This window comes from Oncorhynchus kisutch, unplaced genomic scaffold (genome assembly GCF_002021735.2).
Source record: "Oncorhynchus kisutch isolate 150728-3 unplaced genomic scaffold, Okis_V2 Okis03b-Okis08b_hom, whole genome shotgun sequence".
In the NCBI taxonomy this organism is placed as follows: Eukaryota; Metazoa; Chordata; class Actinopteri; order Salmoniformes; family Salmonidae; genus Oncorhynchus; species Oncorhynchus kisutch.
This window is the reverse complement of record NW_022261980.1, coordinates 19,176,139-19,194,735: the sequence shown is the minus strand read 5'-3', so window position 1 is coordinate 19,194,735 and position 18,597 is coordinate 19,176,139. Positions and strand designations below refer to the sequence as shown.

Sequence of the window (18,597 nt, the reverse complement as noted above, 5' to 3'; positions counted from 1 at the left end):
CAATTGTACGGACCAAGGCGATGTACGAGTTTACGTTACAACAATATAGAAGATACATGACAAGAGGTTATGCAATATGGGTACATTCCACTGCATGCTTCTTAGGTGTGCAATTGACAAGACCAAGGGGCTTTTGCAAATTTGAAACTATGAAAAATGTATGTTACACCTCGTGATTTTACAGTACACAAACAAGAGTGTGCAAAATAGAAGGGTAGTCAGCGGACATTAGGTCACATGACCAAGGAGCTATGCAATGCATGTAAACCCCTGTGAGATGAAAATGGACAAACTTAAGGGTGTGCAATGTGTGTCTATGCCATCGGGTTAGCTACAACCAGTTTTGAAAGTGTTTGGAGTAATGGTTAAAGAGCTATTGAAATTTGAAAAATGTGATTTGTCACTATGTTGACGGTCCCTAACTGCTGTTGGTGGACGTAAGGAAAACTACAGGCGAATATCCTTCGAATATCCAACCTGAAACTGTCTTTACCTCGGTCTCTCAACACCTGTTGAATAAGGCCGGTGTCAGTAAACGTTGGCAAAACATACATTGTTGCCAGCATCACAGTTGCAGTCACCTACGCTCTGGATAACATGAAACCAGCCTAACCAGCTCTGCTAGGGCGAGTAAAATGGTCAGTGAACGGTTGTCTCACGGTAGCCAGTTATCTCTCTCTGTAGCCAGTTATCTCTCTCGGTAGCCAGTTACCTCTCTCGGTAGCCAGTTCGCTTGAGCGCATGACGGTTGGTTCCAAGCAGCAGAGTAAAGGGAGGCGTTGTTGTCATGACGACGCTACACAACTCACCGGAAGGAAATGTGTTGCAAGGTCAGTGCTTTACGGGATCATTTTCAACTACAACTGGGGATGTCCCAAAGATCCAAATTAGCAAGGATCATATGTTAAGGACGGGCTTTGGTTAGCCAATTTCTGACGTAAAAGGTAATAGTAACTTCAAAGTGAACAATGAAGCCAAATGTAATTTTCTTTTGTGTCGACAGTATATTAACTAGCAAGTACTTCTGTGTCTCTTGTCAGAAGAGTTTTGAGAAAAGTCTGTGTGTAAAGCTTCACAATGTTTGTTTCCAATGCCACTGATGCTAACGTAACGTTAGCTAATAAGGAGACAAACGACACGAGCTAGCAACTCGGGTAAGAAAACTTTCCAATCAGTGTTAAGGCAGAACACTCTTGATTGGTTGATCGATCAAAAGGGGTATGATGACATCAGTATTTAACCTTCCCAGGTATTGACATTACGACATACCGCTTTCTCAGCAGGATGCCAGTATACATCAGAAAAGGGCCTGCAGATATCCCCGAGCCCCCCGACAGCGGCCACGGTGATGACGAGGAGGAGTTGTTCCTGAGTGACCCTGATCAACTCCAGGACCAGCTCCCCCAGCCGTTCAGAATGATAGACAAGGTCCTGGACAGACTTGTAGACAGGGCATGGGACTTCATCTCACAGAGAGAAACTGTCAGGGTCACAGAGCAAGCTATTCAAACTATACCCATTATGCAGGTCTCAGGGGACGTAAAGGTACAAACCCATATATTTTCTCATTTATCTTCTTTTAGCCTTATAAACTTCTGTTATGTTATTGACATGATGAAACTTGATGCATAAAACCCAGTCTAATTGTGTTCACCACATGATAGTCCAACACATATCCTGTGTTTGTTCCCAGCTCCCTGTGAGGACCAACTGCGTGGCCTGCTCTGAGGATGGCAGGTACATCTTCCTGGGTCACCCCCACGGCCTGTCTGTTATGGCTCAGCCCCAGGGTATCACCACCTCCTCCTCTTCCTCTCCCTACTGTGTGCCAGTATGGCAGGAGGACCATGTAGAGATCACCTCTCTTCACATCACCTGTCTGGGGGAGATGGTCTACCTGCTGGCATCCCTGGATGATATGGGTAACACCACACATTTAAACAGAACACTATTATATCATATGACTATGGTAACACCACACATTTAAACAGAACACTATTATATCATATGTCTATGGGTAACACCACAAAATTACACTATTATCATATGTCTATGGTAACACCACAAAATTACACTATTATATCATATGACTATGGTAACACCACAGAATTACACTATTATATCATATGACTATGGTAACACCACAGAATTACACTATTATATTGTATGTCTATGGATAACACCAAAACTATTCTAGTTGTTCTTTCTATCTCCTCACCCACCTCCTCCTCTCCCTCATCCACCTCCTCTCCCTCCTCTTTTACCAACTCCTCACCCACCTCCTCCTCTCCCTTATCCTCCTCCTCTCCCTCATCCACCTCCTCTTCCTCCAACTCCTTACCTCCTTCCTCTACTTCTTCCTCTTACACCTCCTCATCTGACTGTAGGTGTTGCCAGACTGTTTGCTTATTACTCAGAAACCAGCCACCTGATAAAAGTCATGAATGAAACAGTAAGTTTGGTCTTTATTTTTCCATTGGCTCATTCATCCCCCCCTCCCTCTATCCTCTCCCCTGTAAATGTTCCCCAGGTCGTTGCTGGAGTGTGTTCTCAGTCAACTGATCTGGTAAAATAAGGGTTAAGTGAAAAATAAATCATAATTTAATTACCATTTTGATTCAGTTTTGTTTTTATCACAATATGTTATTGTTAGGAATTCAGTTAGTCAGTTTTCCATTATAACATCCCACCATTAGGGGGCAGCATTCAGAAGGTACTTTGAGCACCAGCAAGGCTGGATAAAGGAGTATGTAGCTCATAGGTGTGAGTGAGGTTAGTGCTATCCGGAATCCTTGGGACTAGGGCTGTGGCAGTCATTACATTTTGTCAGCCGGTAACTGTCATGCAAATGACTGCCGGTCTTACGGTAATGAACCTTTAATTAACATAAACACATGTAGCATCTCCAGGCCGCTGATGTGCACCTTTTTTACGAAAAGTCTAAATCCATTTAATATACACCATCACAATACATCTCTAATTTATTTTAGACAGGTCTAAAGAAACATTATGATCTGAAGGAAATGTATTTTTTAAATGTAATATGCATCAGCTTGGGCTCATGTATAGGCCGAGGAGTACTCATCAGCTTGGGCTCATGTATAGGCCGAGGAGTACTCATCAGCTTGGGCTCATGTATAGGCCGAGGGGTACTCATCAGCTTGGGCTCATGTATAGGCCGAGGAGTACTCATCAGCTTGGGCTCATGTATAGGCCGAGGAGTACTCATCAGCTTGGGCTCATGTATAGGCCGAGGGGTACTCATCAGCTTGGGCTCATGTATAGGCCGAGGGGTACTCATCAGCTTGGGCTCATGTATAGGCGAGGGGTACTCATCAGCTTGGGCTCATGTATAGGCCGAGGGGTACTCATCAGCTTGGGCTCATGTATAGGCCGAGGGGTACTCATCAGCTTGGGCTCATGTATAGGCCGAGGAGTACTCATCAGCTTGGGCTCATGTATAGGCAGAGGAGTACGCATCAGCTTGGGCTCATGTATAGGCCGAGGAGTACTCATCAGCTTGGGCTCATGTATAGGCCGAGGAGTACTCATCAGCTTGGGCTCATGTATAGGCCGAGGAGTACTCATCAGCTTGGGCTCATGTATAGGCCGAGGGGTACTCATCAGCTTGGGCTCATGTATAGGCCGAGGGGTACTCATCAGCTTGGGCTCATGTATAGGCCGAGGGGTACTCATCAGCTTGGGCTCATGTATAGGCCGAGGAGTACTCATCAGCTTGGGCTCATGTATAGGCCGAGGAGTACGCATCAGCTTGGGCTCATGTATAGGCCGAGGAGTACTCATCAGCTTGGGCTCATGTATAGGCCGAGGGGTACTCATCAGCTTGGGCTCATGTATAGGCCGAGGGGTACTCATCAGCTTGGGCTCATGTATAGGCCGAGGGGTACTCATCAGCTTGGGCTCATGTATAGGCCGAGGGGTACTCATCAGCTTGGGCTCATGTATAGGCCGAGGGGTACTCATCAGCTTGGGCTCATGTATAGGCCGAGGGGTACTCATCAGCTTGGGCTCATGTATAGGCCGAGGGGTACTCATCAGCTTGGGCTCATGTATAGGCCGAGGGGTACTCATCAGCTTGGGCTCATGTATAGGCCGAGGAGTACTCATCAGCTTGGGCTCATGTATAGGCCGAGGAGTACGCATCAGCTTGGGCTCATGTATAGGCCGAGGAGTACGCATCAGCTTGGGCTCATGTATAGGCCGAGGAGTACGCATCAGCTTGGGCTCATGTATAGGCCGAGGAGTACGCATCAGCTTGGGCTCATGTATAGGCCGAGGGGTACTCATCAGCTTGGGCTCATGTATAGGCCGAGGGGTACTCATCAGCTTGGGCTCATGTATAGGCCGAGGGGTACTCATCAGCTTGGGCTCATGTATAGGCCGAGGGGTACTCATCAGCTTGGGCTCATGTATAGGCCGAGGGTACTCATCAGCTTGGGCTCATGTATAGGCCGAGGGGTACTCATCAGCTTGGGCTCATGTATAGGCCGAGGACTACTCATCAGCTTGGGCTCATGTATAGGCCGAGGAGTACTCATCAGCTTGGGCTCATGTATAGGCCGAGGAGTACTCATCAGCTTGGGCTCATGTATAGGCCGAGGAGTACTCATCAGCTTGGGCTCATGTATAGGCCGAGGAGTACTCATCAGCTTGGGCTCATGTATAGGCCGAGGAGTACTCATCAGCTTGGGCTCATGTATAGGCCGAGGAGTACTCATCAGCTTGGGCTCATGTATAGGCCGAGGAGTACTCATCAGCTTGGGCTCATGTATAGGCCGAGGAGTACTCATCAGCTTGGGCTCATGTATAGGCCGAGGAGTACTCATCAGCTTGGGCTCATGTATAGGCCGAGGAGTACTCATCAGCTTGGGCTCATGTATAGGCCGAGGAGTACTCATCAGCTTGGGCTCATGTATAGGCCGAGGAGTACTCATCAGCTTGGGCTCATGTATAGGCCGAGGAGTACTCATCAGCTTGGGCTCATGTATAGGCCGAGGAGTACTCATCAGCTTGGGCTCATGTATAGGCCGAGGAGTACTCATCAGCTTGGGCTCATGTATAGGCCGAGGAGTACTCATCAGCTTGGGCTCATGTATAGGCCGAGGAGTACTCATCAGCTTGGGCTCATGTATAGGCCGAGGAGTACTCATCAGCTTGGGCTCATGTATAGGCCGAGGAGTACTCATCAGCTTGGGCTCATGTATAGGCCGAGGAGTACTCATCAGCTTGGGCTCATGTATAGGCCGAGGAGTACTCATCAGCTTGGGCTCATGTATAGGCCGAGGAGTACTCATCAGCTTGGGCTCATGTATAGGCCGAGGAGTACTCATCAGCTTGGGCTCATGTATAGGCCGAGGAGTACTCATCAGCTTGGGCTCATGTATAGGCCGAGGAGTACTCATCAGCTTGGGCTCATGTATAGGCCGAGGAGTACTCATCAGCTTGGGCTCATGTATAGGCCGAGGAGTACTCATCAGCTTGGGCTCATGTATAGGCCGAGGAGTACTCATCAGCTTGGGCTCATGTATAGGCCGAGGAGTACTCATCAGCTTGGGCTCATGTATAGGCCGAGGAGTACTCATCAGCTTGGGCTCATGTATAGGCCGAGGAGTACTCATCAGCTTGGGCTCATGTATAGGCCGAGGAGTACTCATCAGCTTGGGCTCATGTATAGGCCGAGGAGTACTCATCAGCTTGGGCTCATGTATAGGCCGAGGAGTACTCATCAGCTTGGGCTCATGTATAGGCCGAGGAGTACTCATCAGCTTGGGCTCATGTATAGGCCGAGGAGTACTCATCAGCTTGGGCTCATGTATAGGCCGAGGAGTACTCATCAGCTTGGGCTCATGTATAGGCCGAGGAGTACTCATCAGCTTGGGCTCATGTATAGGCCGAGGAGTACTCATCAGCTTGGGCTCATGTATAGGCCGAGGAGTACTCATCAGCTTGGGCTCATGTATAGGCCGAGGAGTACTCATCAGCTTGGGCTCATGTATAGGCCGAGGAGTACTCATCAGCTTGGGCTCATGTATAGGCCGAGGAGTACTCATCAGCTTGGGCTCATGTATAGGCCGAGGAGTACTCATCAGCTTGGGCTCATGTATAGGCCGAGGAGTACTCATCAGCTTGGGCTCATGTATAGGCCGAGGAGTACTCATCAGCTTGGGCTCATGTATAGGCCGAGGAGTACTCATCAGCTTGGGCTCATGTATAGGCCGAGGAGTACTCATCAGCTTGGGCTCATGTATAGGCCGAGGAGTACTCATCAGCTTGGGCTCATGTATAGGCCGAGGAGTACTCATCAGCTTGGGCTCATGTATAGGCCGAGGAGTACTCATCAGCTTGGGCTCATGTATAGGCCGAGGAGTACTCATCAGCTTGGGCTCATGTATAGGCCGAGGAGTACTCATCAGCTTGGGCTCATGTATAGGCCGAGGAGTACTCATCAGCTTGGGCTCATGTATAGGCCGAGGAGTACTCATCAGCTTGGGCTCATGTATAGGCCGAGGAGTACTCATCAGCTTGGGCTCATGTATAGGCCGAGGAGTACTCATCAGCTTGGGCTCATGTATAGGCCGAGGAGTACTCATCAGCTTGGGCTCATGTATAGGCCGAGGAGTACTCATCAGCTTGGGCTCATGTATAGGCCGAGGAGTACTCATCAGCTTGGGCTCATGTATAGGCCGAGGAGTACGCATCAGCTTGGGCTCATGTATAGGCCGAGGAGTACGCATCAGCTTGGGCTCATGTATAGGCCGAGGGGTACTCATCAGCTTGGGCTCATGTATAGGCCGAGGGGTACTCATCAGCTTGGGCTCATGTATAGGCCGAGGGGTACTCATCAGCTTGGGCTCATGTATAGGCCGAGGGGTACTCATCAGCTTGGGCTCATGTATAGGCCGAGGGGTACTCATCAGCTTGGGCTCATGTATAGGCCGAGGGGTACTCATCAGCTTGGGCTCATGTATAGGCCGAGGGGTACTCATCAGCTTGGGCTCATGTATAGGCCGAGGGGTACTCATCAGCTTGGGCTCATGTATAGGCCGAGGGGTACTCATCAGCTTGGGCTCATGTATAGGCCGAGGGGTACTCATCAGCTTGGGCTCATGTATAGGCCGAGGACTACTCATCAGCTTGGGCTCATGTATAGGCCGAGGGGTACTCATCAGCTTGGGCTCATGTATAGGCCGAGGGGTACTCATCAGCTTGGGCTCATGTATAGGCCGAGGGGTACTCATCAGCTTGGGCTCATGTATAGGCCGAGGAGTACTCATCAGCTTGGGCTCATGTATAGGCCGAGGAGTACTCATCAGCTTGGGCTCATGTATAGGCCGAGGAGTACTCATCAGCTTGGGCTCATGTATAGGCCGAGGAGTACTCATCAGCTTGGGCTCATGTATAGGCCGAGGAGTACTCATCAGCTTGGGCTCATGTATAGGCCGAGGAGTACTCATCAGCTTGGGCTCATGTATAGGCCGAGGAGTACTCATCAGCTTGGGCTCATGTATAGGCCGAGGAGTACTCATCAGCTTGGGCTCATGTATAGGCCGAGGAGTACTCATCAGCTTGGGCTCATGTATAGGCCGAGGAGTACTCATCAGCTTGGGCTCATGTATAGGCCGAGGAGTACTCATCAGCTTGGGCTCATGTATAGGCCGAGGAGTACTCATCAGCTTGGGCTCATGTATAGGCCGAGGAGTACTCATCAGCTTGGGCTCATGTATAGGCCGAGGAGTACTCATCAGCTTGGGCTCATGTATAGGCCGAGGAGTACTCATCAGCTTGGGCTCATGTATAGGCCGAGGAGTACTCATCAGCTTGGGCTCATGTATAGGCCGAGGAGTACTCATCAGCTTGGGCTCATGTATAGGCCGAGGAGTACTCATCAGCTTGGGCTCATGTATAGGCCGAGGAGTACTCATCAGCTTGGGCTCATGTATAGGCCGAGGAGTACTCATCAGCTTGGGCTCATGTATAGGCCGAGGAGTACTCATCAGCTTGGGCTCATGTATAGGCCGAGGAGTACTCATCAGCTTGGGCTCATGTATAGGCCGAGGAGTACTCATCAGCTTGGGCTCATGTATAGGCCGAGGAGTACTCATCAGCTTGGGCTCATGTATAGGCCGAGGAGTACTCATCAGCTTGGGCTCATGTATAGGCCGAGGAGTACTCATCAGCTTGGGCTCATGTATAGGCCGAGGAGTACTCATCAGCTTGGGCTCATGTATAGGCCGAGGAGTACTCATCAGCTTGGGCTCATGTATAGGCCGAGGAGTACTCATCAGCTTGGGCTCATGTATAGGCCGAGGAGTACTCATCAGCTTGGGCTCATGTATAGGCCGAGGAGTACTCATCAGCTTGGGCTCATGTATAGGCCGAGGAGTACTCATCAGCTTGGGCTCATGTATAGGCCGAGGAGTACTCATCAGCTTGGGCTCATGTATAGGCCGAGGAGTACTCATCAGCTTGGGCTCATGTATAGGCCGAGGAGTACTCATCAGCTTGGGCTCATGTATAGGCCGAGGAGTACTCATCAGCTTGGGCTCATGTATAGGCCGAGGAGTACTCATCAGCTTGGGCTCATGTATAGGCCGAGGAGTACTCATCAGCTTGGGCTCATGTATAGGCCGAGGAGTACTCATCAGCTTGGGCTCATGTATAGGCCGAGGAGTACTCATCAGCTTGGGCTCATGTATAGGCCGAGGGTACTCATCAGCTTGGGCTCATGTATAGGCCGAGGGGTACTCATCAGCTTGGGCTCATGTATAGGCCGAGGGGTACTCATCAGCTTGGGCTCATGTATAGGCCGAGGGGTACTCATCAGCTTGGGCTCATGTATAGGCCGAGGGGTACTCATCAGCTTGGGCTCATGTATAGGCCGAGGGTACTCATCAGCTTGGGCTCATGTATAGGCCGAGGGGTACTCATCAGCTTGGGCTCATGTATAGGCCGAGGGGTACTCATCAGCTTGGGCTCATGTATAGGCCGAGGGTACTCATCAGCTTGGGCTCATGTATAGGCCGAGGGGTACTCATCAGCTTGGGCTCATGTATAGGCCGAGGGGTACTCATCAGCTTGGGCTCATGTATAGGCCGAGGGGTACTCATCAGCTTGGGCTCATGTATAGGCCGAGGGGTACTCATCAGCTTGGGCTCATGTATAGGCCGAGGGGTACTCATCAGCTTGGGCTCATGTATAGGCCGAGGGGTACTCATCAGCTTGGGCTCATGTATAGGCCGAGGGGTACTCATCAGCTTGGGCTCATGTATAGGCCGAGGGGTACTCATCAGCTTGGGCTCATGTATAGGCCGAGGGGTACTCATCAGCTTGGGCTCATGTATAGGCCGAGGGGTACTCATCAGCTTGGGCTCATGTATAGGCCGAGGGGTACTCATCAGCTTGGGCTCATGTATAGGCCGAGGGGTACTCATCAGCTTGGGCTCATGTATAGGCCGAGGGGTACTCATCAGCTTGGGCTCATGTATAGGCCGAGGGGTACTCATCAGCTTGGGCTCATGTATAGGCCGAGGGGTACTCATCAGCTTGGGCTCATGTATAGGCCGAGGGGTACTCATCAGCTTGGGCTCATGTATAGGCCGAGGGGTACTCATCAGCTTGGGCTCATGTATAGGCCGAGGGGTACTCATCAGCTTGGGCTCATGTATAGGCCGAGGGGTACTCATCAGCTTGGGCTCATGTATAGGCCGAGGGGTACTCATCAGCTTGGGCTCATGTATAGGCCGAGGGGTACTCATCAGCTTGGGCTCATGTATAGGCCGAGGGGTACTCATCAGCTTGGGCTCATGTATAGGCCGAGGGGTACTCATCAGCTTGGGCTCATGTATAGGCCGAGGGGTACTCATCAGCTTGGGCTCATGTATAGGCCGAGGGGTACTCATCAGCTTGGGCTCATGTATAGGCCGAGGGGTACTCATCAGCTTGGGCTCATGTATAGGCCGAGGGGTACTCATCAGCTTGGGCTCATGTATAGGCCGAGGGGTACTCATCAGCTTGGGCTCATGTATAGGCCGAGGGGTACTCATCAGCTTGGGCTCATGTATAGGCCGAGGGGTACTCATCAGCTTGGGCTCATGTATAGGCCGAGGGGTACTCATCAGCTTGGGCTCATGTATAGGCCGAGGGGTACTCATCAGCTTGGGCTCATGTATAGGCCGAGGGTACTCATCAGCTTGGGCTCATGTATAGGCCGAGGGGTACTCATCAGCTTGGGCTCATGTATAGGCGAGGGGTACTCATCAGCTTGGGCTCATGTATAGGCCGAGGGGTACTCATCAGCTTGGGCTCATGTATAGGCCGAGGGGTACTCATCAGCTTGGGCTCATGTATAGGCCGAGGGGTACTCATCAGCTTGGGCTCATGTATAGGCCGAGGGGTACTCATCAGCTTGGGCTCATGTATAGGCCGAGGGGTACTCATCAGCTTGGGCTCATGTATAGGCCGAGGGGTACTCATCAGCTTGGGCTCATGTATAGGCCGAGGGGTACTCATCAGCTTGGGCTCATGTATAGGCCGAGGGGTACTCATCAGCTTGGGCTCATGTATAGGCCGAGGGGTACTCATCAGCTTGGGCTCATGTATAGGCCGAGGGGTACTCATCACTTGGCTCGAAGTGGGCTCATGTATAGGCCGAGGGGTACTCATCAGCTTGGGCTCATGTATAGGCCGAGGGGTACTCATCAGCTTGGGCTCATGTATAGGCCGAGGGGTACTCATCAGCTTGGGCTCATGTATAGGCCGAGGGGTACTCATCAGCTTGGGCTCATGTATAGGCCGAGGGGTACTCATCAGCTTGGGCTCATGTATAGGCCGAGGGGTACTCATCAGCTTGGGCTCATGTATAGGCCGAGGGGTACTCATCAGCTTGGGCTCATGTATAGGCCGAGGGGTACTCATCAGCTTGGGCTCATGTATAGGCCGAGGGGTACTCATCAGCTTGGGCTCATGTATAGGCCGAGGGGTACTCATCAGCTTGGGCTCATGTATAGGCCGAGGGGTACTCATCAGCTTGGGCTCATGTATAGGCCGAGGGGTACTCATCAGCTTGGGCTCATGTATAGGCCGAGGGGTACTCATCAGCTTGGGCTCATGTATAGGCCGAGGGGTACTCATCAGCTTGGGCTCATGTATAGGCCGAGGGGTACTCATCAGCTTGGGCTCATGTATAGGCCGAGGGGTACTCATCAGCTTGGGCTCATGTATAGGCCGAGGGGTACTCATCAGCTTGGCTCATGTATAGGCCGAGGGGTACTCATCAGCTTGGGCTCATGTATAGGCCGAGGGGTACTCATCAGCTTGGGCTCATGTATAGGCCGAGGGGTACTCATCAGCTTGGGCTCATGTATAGGCCGAGGGGTACTCATCAGCTTGGGCTCATGTATAGGCCGAGGGGTACTCATCAGCTTGGGCTCATGTATAGGCCGAGGGGTACTCATCAGCTTGGGCTCATGTATAGGCCGAGGGGTACTCATCAGCTTGGGCTCATGTATAGGCCGAGGGGTACTCATCAGCTTGGGCTCATGTATAGGCCGAGGGGTACTCATCAGCTTGGGCTCATGTATAGGCCGAGGGGTACTCATCAGCTTGGGCTCATGTATAGGCCGAGGGGTACTCATCAGCTTGGGCTCATGTATAGGCCGAGGGGTACTCATCAGCTTGGGCTCATGTATAGGCCGAGGGGTACTCATCAGCTGGCATGATAGGCCGAGGGGTACTCATCAGCTTGGGCTCATGTATAGGCCGAGGGGTACTCATCAGCTTGGGCTCATGTATAGGCCGAGGGGTACTCATCAGCTTGGGCTCATGTATAGGCCGAGGGGTACTTATCAGGTCTAATATGCAGATTGGTGTTCTACATGCAGCATCTTACATGCTTTGAATGAATCATCACCTTAGAAAGGCTGTCCATTTAGTTGTTTGCCTTTGAAACAACATCCAATGACCATGTTTTCCACTCAGTTTCAACCTGTTGAAGTTATTTCATCAAATTGATCAATCACCTTTATCAATCACAGTGAGGTCAAACAATGTAGCCTAATTGAATTTGAAAAGTATGATACTGTTTTGATGACAAGGGTTTGATGCAATTTTTCGAATGCATTTGAATTGATGTCAGAGTGATTACTGGGACAATAGAGCCCTGAGTACCAGGCCATTAGGACCTGATGGAGGGACAATAGAGCCCTGAGTACCAGGCCATTAGCACCTGATGGAGGGACAATAGAGCCCTGAGTACCAGGCCATTAGGACCTGATGGAGGGACAATAGAGCCCTGAGTACCAGGCCATTAGGACCTGATGGAGGGACAATAGAGCCCTGGGTACCAGGCCGTTAGGACCTGATGGAGGGACAATAGAGCCCTGAGTACCAGGCCATTAGGACCTGATGGAGGGACAATAGAGCCCTGAGTACCAGGCCGTTAGGACCTGATGGAGGGATGATAGAGCCCTGAGTACCGGGCCATTAGGACCGGATGGAGGGACAATAGAGCCCTGAGTACCAGGCCATTAGCACCTGATGGAGGGACAATAGAGCCCTGGGTACCAGGCCGTTAGGACCTGTTGGAGGGACAATAGAGCTCTGAGTACCAGGCCATTAGGACCTGATGGAGGGACGAGAGAGCCCTGAGTACCAGACCATTAGGGACCTGATGGAGGGACAATATAGCCCTGAGTACCAGGCCATTAGGTCCTGTCATTAGCAAGTTGGGTACTACCAATGCATCAGCGCCATTCATTTACAGAGCGCGTAGGAGGAATTACGGTGACTCAGCAGTCATGTGAAATTTGACTGTGGTCCTGACTCATGACTGCCGGTGTGGCTGTAATAGTCACCACAACAGCCCAACTTGGGACGCCCCTACCCTAATCCCTAACCCTTACCTAACCCTAACCATGTTACATTTAAACGGGGGTGGCAGGTAGCCTAGAGGTTCAGAGCGTTGGGACAGTAACTGAAACGTTGCTGGTTGGAACTCCCAAGCTGACTAGTTGAAGAAAGAAAAGATGTCATTGACCCAAAATAATCTTGGAAGCAGCTCAGGATAAGAGCGTCTGCTAAATGGGGTAAATGTAAACTTCAATGGGGATGTCCCAAGAATCCCAGATAGCAAGATCCCTGTCAGTGATTGGTGGGTGATTGCAGAGTCTGAGGTGGAAGGCAATGGACATAGTTTGTCTAGTTGGTTTCATCCCAGTTATCATTAGATTATATCATTATATCTTACCATGCACCTTTTAATGTGACCAGGATGACCTCAACCAGAGAAGTGTCTGTGTGAAGTTTGAACTGTCCAGAGGAGGAGACTACGGAGCTGCTACCATCAGCTGTAAGGTTTATTACACAACACAGATCATGGTCACATCTCATCTGCATAATGATGAATACATCATCCTGAATATTAAATTACACAGATCATGGTCACATCTCATCTGTATAATGATGAATACATCATCCTGAATATTAAATTACACAGATCATGGTCACATCTCATCTGCATAATGATGAATACATCATCCTGAATATTAAATTACACAGATCATGGTCACATCTCATCTGTATAATGATGAATACATCATCCTGAATATTAAATTACACAACACAGATCATGGTCACATCTCATATGCATAATGATGAATACATCATCCTGAATATTAAATTACACAACACAGATCATGGTCACATCTCATCTGCATAATGAGGAATACATAATCCTGAATATTAAACTGACTTAAAATGTCAGTGGTTCACTATAACAATTAGACAACACAGTAATTTATTGATTATCTGTGGTATGTGTATAAACAATATTGTTTCTAGTGGAGGTTAGTTACATGTCAAGTGTCCTGGCACCTGGCTTCACAACAGAGTCCTGGCACCTGGCTTCACAACAGTGTCCTGGCACAACAGTGTCCTGGCACCTGGCTTCACAACAGTGTCCTGGCACCTGGTTTCACAACAGTGTCCTGGCACCTGGTTTCACAACAGTGTCCTGGCACAACAGTGTCCTGGCACCTGGCTTCACAACAGTGTCCTGGCACCTGGTTTCACAACAGTGTCCTGGCACAACAGTGTCCTGGCACCTGGTTTCACAACAGTGTCCTGGCACAACAGTGTCCTGGCACCTGGCTTCACAACAGTGTCCTGGCACAACAGTGTCCTGGCACCTGGCTTCACAACAGTGTCCTGGCACCTGGTTTCACAACAGTGTCCTGGCACAACAGTGTCCTGGCACCTGGCTTCACAACAGTGTCCTGGCACCTGGCTTCACAACAGTGTCCTGGCACAACAGTGTCCTGGCACCTGGCTTCACAACAGTGTCCTGGCACAACAGTGTCCTGGCACCTGGCTTCACAACAGTGTCCTGCCACAACAGTGTCCTGGCACCTGGCTTCACAACAGTGTCCTGGCACCTGGTTTCACAACAGTGTCCTGGCACAACAGTGTCCTGGCACCTGGCTTCACATCAGTGTTCTGGCACCTGGCTTCACAACAGTGTCCTGGCACAACAGTGTCCTGGCACCTGGCTTCACAACAGTGTCCTGGCACCTGGCTTCACAACAGTGTCCTGGCACCTGGCAGATCAGCTCAATCAGACCACCTAACTGAAATGAGAGGATTCCTAATGAGAGGATTGCAAAACAAAAGGACCCCTTTCATCTGTTTAGTCCAGTCCTATGTACAGTATGCAGGCCTTTTCATCTGTTTAGTCCAGTCCCATGTACAGTATGCAGGCCTTTTCATCTGTTTAGTCCAGTCCTATGTACAGTATGCAGGCCTTTTCATCTGTTTAGTCCAGTCCTAAGTACAGTATGCAGGCCTTTTCATCTGTTTAGTCCAGTCCTAAGTACAGTATGCAGGCCTTTTCATCTGTTTAGTCCAGTCCTAAGTATGCAGGCCTTTTCATCTGTTTAGTCCAGTCCTAAGTACAGTATGCAGGCCTTTTCATCTGTTTAGTCCAGTCCCATGTACAGTATGCAGGCCTTTCCATCTGTTTAGTCCAGTCCTAAGTACAGTATGCAGGCCTTTCCATCTGTTTAGTCCAGTCCTAAGTATGCAGGCCTTTCCATCTGTTTAGTCCAGTCCTAAGTACAGTATGCAGGCCTTTTCATCTGTTTAGTCCAGTCCTATGTACAGTATGCAGGCCTTTCCATCTGTTTAGTCCAGTCCTAAGTATGCAGGCCTTTTCATCTGTTTAGTCCAGTCCTAAGTACAGTATGCAGGCCTTTTCATCTGTTTAGTCCAGTCCTATGTACAGTATGCAGGCCTTTCCATCTGTTTAGTCCAGTCCTAAGTACAGTATGCAGGCCTTTTCATCTGTTTAGTCCAGTCCTAAGTACAGTATGCAGGCCTTTTCATCTGTTTAGTCCAGTCCTAAGTACAGTATGCAGGCCTTTTCATCTGTTTAGTCCAGTCCTATGTACAGTATGCAGGCCTTTTCATCTGTTTAGTCCAGTCCTAAGTACAGTATGCAGGCCTTTTCATCTGTTTAGTCCAGTCCTAAGTACAGTATGCAGGCCTTTTCATCTGTTTAGTCCAGTCCTAAGTATGCAGGCCTTTTCATCTGTTTAGTCCAGTCCTAAGTATGCATCTAGAATATTTCATTCAATCCTCATATTATTTTCATGTCTCCCACCAGGTAATGGTTGTCAGTGTTTAGAGGTGTACAGATTCCCTAAAGACTCCTGGCTGAAAGAGCTGTCCCAGCATGCACCTGGAGTAGGAGATACAGGCAAACTGTCTCCTGTCGCCATGCTGATGAAGATCAAACCACCTAAACCTCACACAGGTACTTCCCATGACATACTGTCCTACCAAACTTTAACAGATCACGGTAGTGTCGTTCCATGTCATTTCAGCAAGAGTTTCTGTTGTAGAAACAGATAAGTTCAGCATTCCTGAATCATTATTTTGTTTAAATATAATTTAATCTCTAAGAAATTAAACTTATTGATTTTATTTTCATTTATAGGATTCATATAATATTCAATAAATATATTACCTAACATCCAATTTGGACCCAACTTTATTTCGAACAATGAGTCCGACATGAGAAATCTAAATAAATGGTCAAAATCCATCCACGGACCGCCCCCCACGACGGCCCCCCACGACGGCCCCCCATGACGGCCCCCATGACCGCCCCCCATTACCGACTGCCCCCCACACCAATCCCACCCCAACAACGAGTATATAGCATCAGTTGTTGGTGGTCCAGGGAGGTGGTGGTCCAGGGAGAGGAGGAGGAGGGGGTCCAGGGAGAGGAGGAGGAGGAGGTCCAGGGAGAGGAGGAGGAGGGGGTCAAGGGAGAAGAGGAGGTCCAGGGAGAGGAGGAGGAGGTCCAGGGGGAGGAGGAGGAGGAGGTCCAGGGAAAGGAGGAGGTCTAGGGAGAGGAGGAAGAGGAGGTCCAGGGAGAGGAGGAGGTCCAGTTGGAGGAGGAGGGACAGGGAGGAGGAGGAGGTCCAGGGAGAGGAGGAGGAGGTCCAGGGAGAGGAGGAGGAGGTCCAGGGAGAGGAGGAGGAGGTGCAGGGAGAGGAGGAGGTCCAGGGAGAGGAGGAGGTCCAGGGAGAGGTGGAGGAGGTCTAGGGAGAGGAGGAGGAGGTCCAGGGAGAGGAGGAGGAGGTCTAGGGAGAGGAGGAGGAGGTCCAGGGAGAGGAGGCGGAGGAGGTGGTCCAGGGAGAGGAAGGATGAGGAGGTGGAGGTGGTCCAGGTCCAGGGAGGAGGAGGAGGAGGTCCAGGGAGGAGGAGGTCCAGGGAGAGGAGAAGGAGGTCCAGGGAGAGGAGGAGGAGTTCTAGGGAGAGGAGGAGGAGGAGGAGGTCCAGGGAGGAGGAGGAGGTCCAGGGAGAGGAGGAGGAGGAGGTTCAGGGAGAGGAGGAGGAGGTCCAGGGAGGAGGAGGAGGTCCAGGGAGAGGAGGAGGAGGTCCAGGGAGAGGAGGAGGAGGAGGAGGAGGAGGAGGTCTAGGGAGAGGAGGCGGTCCAGGGAGAGGAGGAGGTCCAGTGAGGAGGAGGAGGAGGTCCAGGGAGAGGAGGAGGAGGTGGTCCAGGGAGAGGAGTAGGAGGAGGTCCAGGGAGAGGAGGAGGAAGTCCAGGGAGAGGTGGGGGAGGTCCAGGTAGAGGAGGAGGTCCAGGGAGGAGCAGGAGGTCCAGGGAGAGGAAGAGGAGGAGGAGGAGGAGGAGGTCCAGGGAGAGGAGGAGGAGGAGGTCCAGGGAGAGGAGGAGGAGGTCTAGGGAGAGGAGGAGGAGGTCTAGGGAGAGGAGTAGGAGGAGGTCCAGGGAGAGGAGGAGGAAGTCCAGGGAGAGGTGGGGGAGGTCCAGGGAGAGGAGTAGGAGGAGGTCCAGGGGGGGGGAGGAAGTCCAGGGAGAGGTGGGGGAGGTCCAGGTAGAGGTGGAGGTCCAGGGAGGAGCAGGAGGTCCAGGGAGAGGAAGAGGTCCAGGAAGAGGAGGAGGAGGAGGGCCAGGGAGAGGAGGCGGAGGTCCAGGGAGAGGAGGAGGAGGAGGTCCAGGGAGAGGAGGGGGAGGTCTAGGGAGAGGAGGAGGTGGTCCAGGGAGAGGAGGATAGGTATGATGGCAACCCTTGCTTTGGTTTTGTTTACCTGGCCACTGTTTCAAATACTAGGGTTAAATCTGTTTAATCTTCGTTGAGAGAGACTTTCTGTTTTTTATTTGATATTGTTCTTGATTTAAGCTGCTGTGGTAGAACCTAAAATATTGTATTGCAAAACCCAGTTGTGAGTCTGGGTGTTTTAGCATTTGTGGCACAAATCCCATGCGAGTCAACGGTACATATATTAGCCTTTTTGTGCTTTGTATCTAAGTAAGATAATACAGTTACACAATCCATTTTTTGATACTTTAGGATGATTTGTATTTATTATGGATCCCCATTACTCTTCCTGGGGTCTGGCAAAATGAAGGTAGTTATAGAACTTTTAAAACATTACAATATTCATTACAGAATTCACAACACACTGTGTGTGCCCTCAGGCCCATACTCTACTAACACATATCGACAGTCCATAGTCTGTTCTGGACTTGGGGACTGTGAAGAGACCTCTTGTGGACCTCTTGTCTCACGGTTTGTAAAACATGGCTGCCTTCCAAATGGCACCCTATTACCTATATACTGTTCTGATGAACATGAAGCATGAAAATGCTACTATACGTACCATTGACTTGCATTGAATTTGTGCCACAAATGCTAAGAAGTTAGCACTTGAGACAGTGGCTGAAAAACCCAAGCATGGGTTGCTGTCACACCTTGCTGTCAGTAGACAACCAATGTCATTTTGCAATTTAGGTGAACAATCCCTTTAACATTGGGGGGGGTCTTCAAACTTTCCCACCTAATAGCATGAACAGCACCATCTAGTGGTCAGAACCTGTATTGTTGTTGTTGGGGTGTTGTGAGTCTGGGTGGCTACTGACCATTCCTTTGGATTCCTCATGTCGGACTCATTGGTAGAAAAAGTTTGGTCCAAATTGGATGTTAGGTACTATATTTATTGAATATTATTTGAATCCTATAAATTAAAAATGCCAATTTGGCTGCAATCAATTAG

At 50.3% G+C, this 18,597-nt stretch overlaps 1 protein-coding gene across 6 annotated transcripts in view; it reads left to right on the top strand.

Annotated features, from left to right (window-relative positions):
- Positions 1 to 569: 569 nt before the first annotated feature.
- LOC109883161 (WD repeat-containing protein 93) overlaps positions 570 to 18,597 on the top strand; it is a 51,959-nt gene continuing 33,931 nt past the window's right edge. The window contains exons 1-6 of one of the 6 annotated variants that reach the window (XM_031812468.1): positions 570 to 830; positions 1,281 to 1,545; positions 1,694 to 1,922; positions 2,388 to 2,452; positions 13,288 to 13,366; positions 15,677 to 15,826. In XM_031812468.1, coding sequence (XP_031668328.1) covers positions 742 to 830; positions 1,281 to 1,545; positions 1,694 to 1,922; positions 2,388 to 2,452; positions 13,288 to 13,366; positions 15,677 to 15,826 — 877 coding nt within the window. In that variant the 5' untranslated portion in view covers positions 570 to 741. Of the gene's footprint in view, positions 945 to 1,008; positions 1,155 to 1,280; positions 1,546 to 1,693; positions 1,923 to 2,387; positions 2,453 to 13,287; positions 13,367 to 15,676; positions 15,827 to 18,597 lie in introns of those variants that run through there. The other 5 variants (XM_031812469.1, XM_031812463.1, XM_031812464.1 and 2 more) reach the window with 5 other exon arrangements.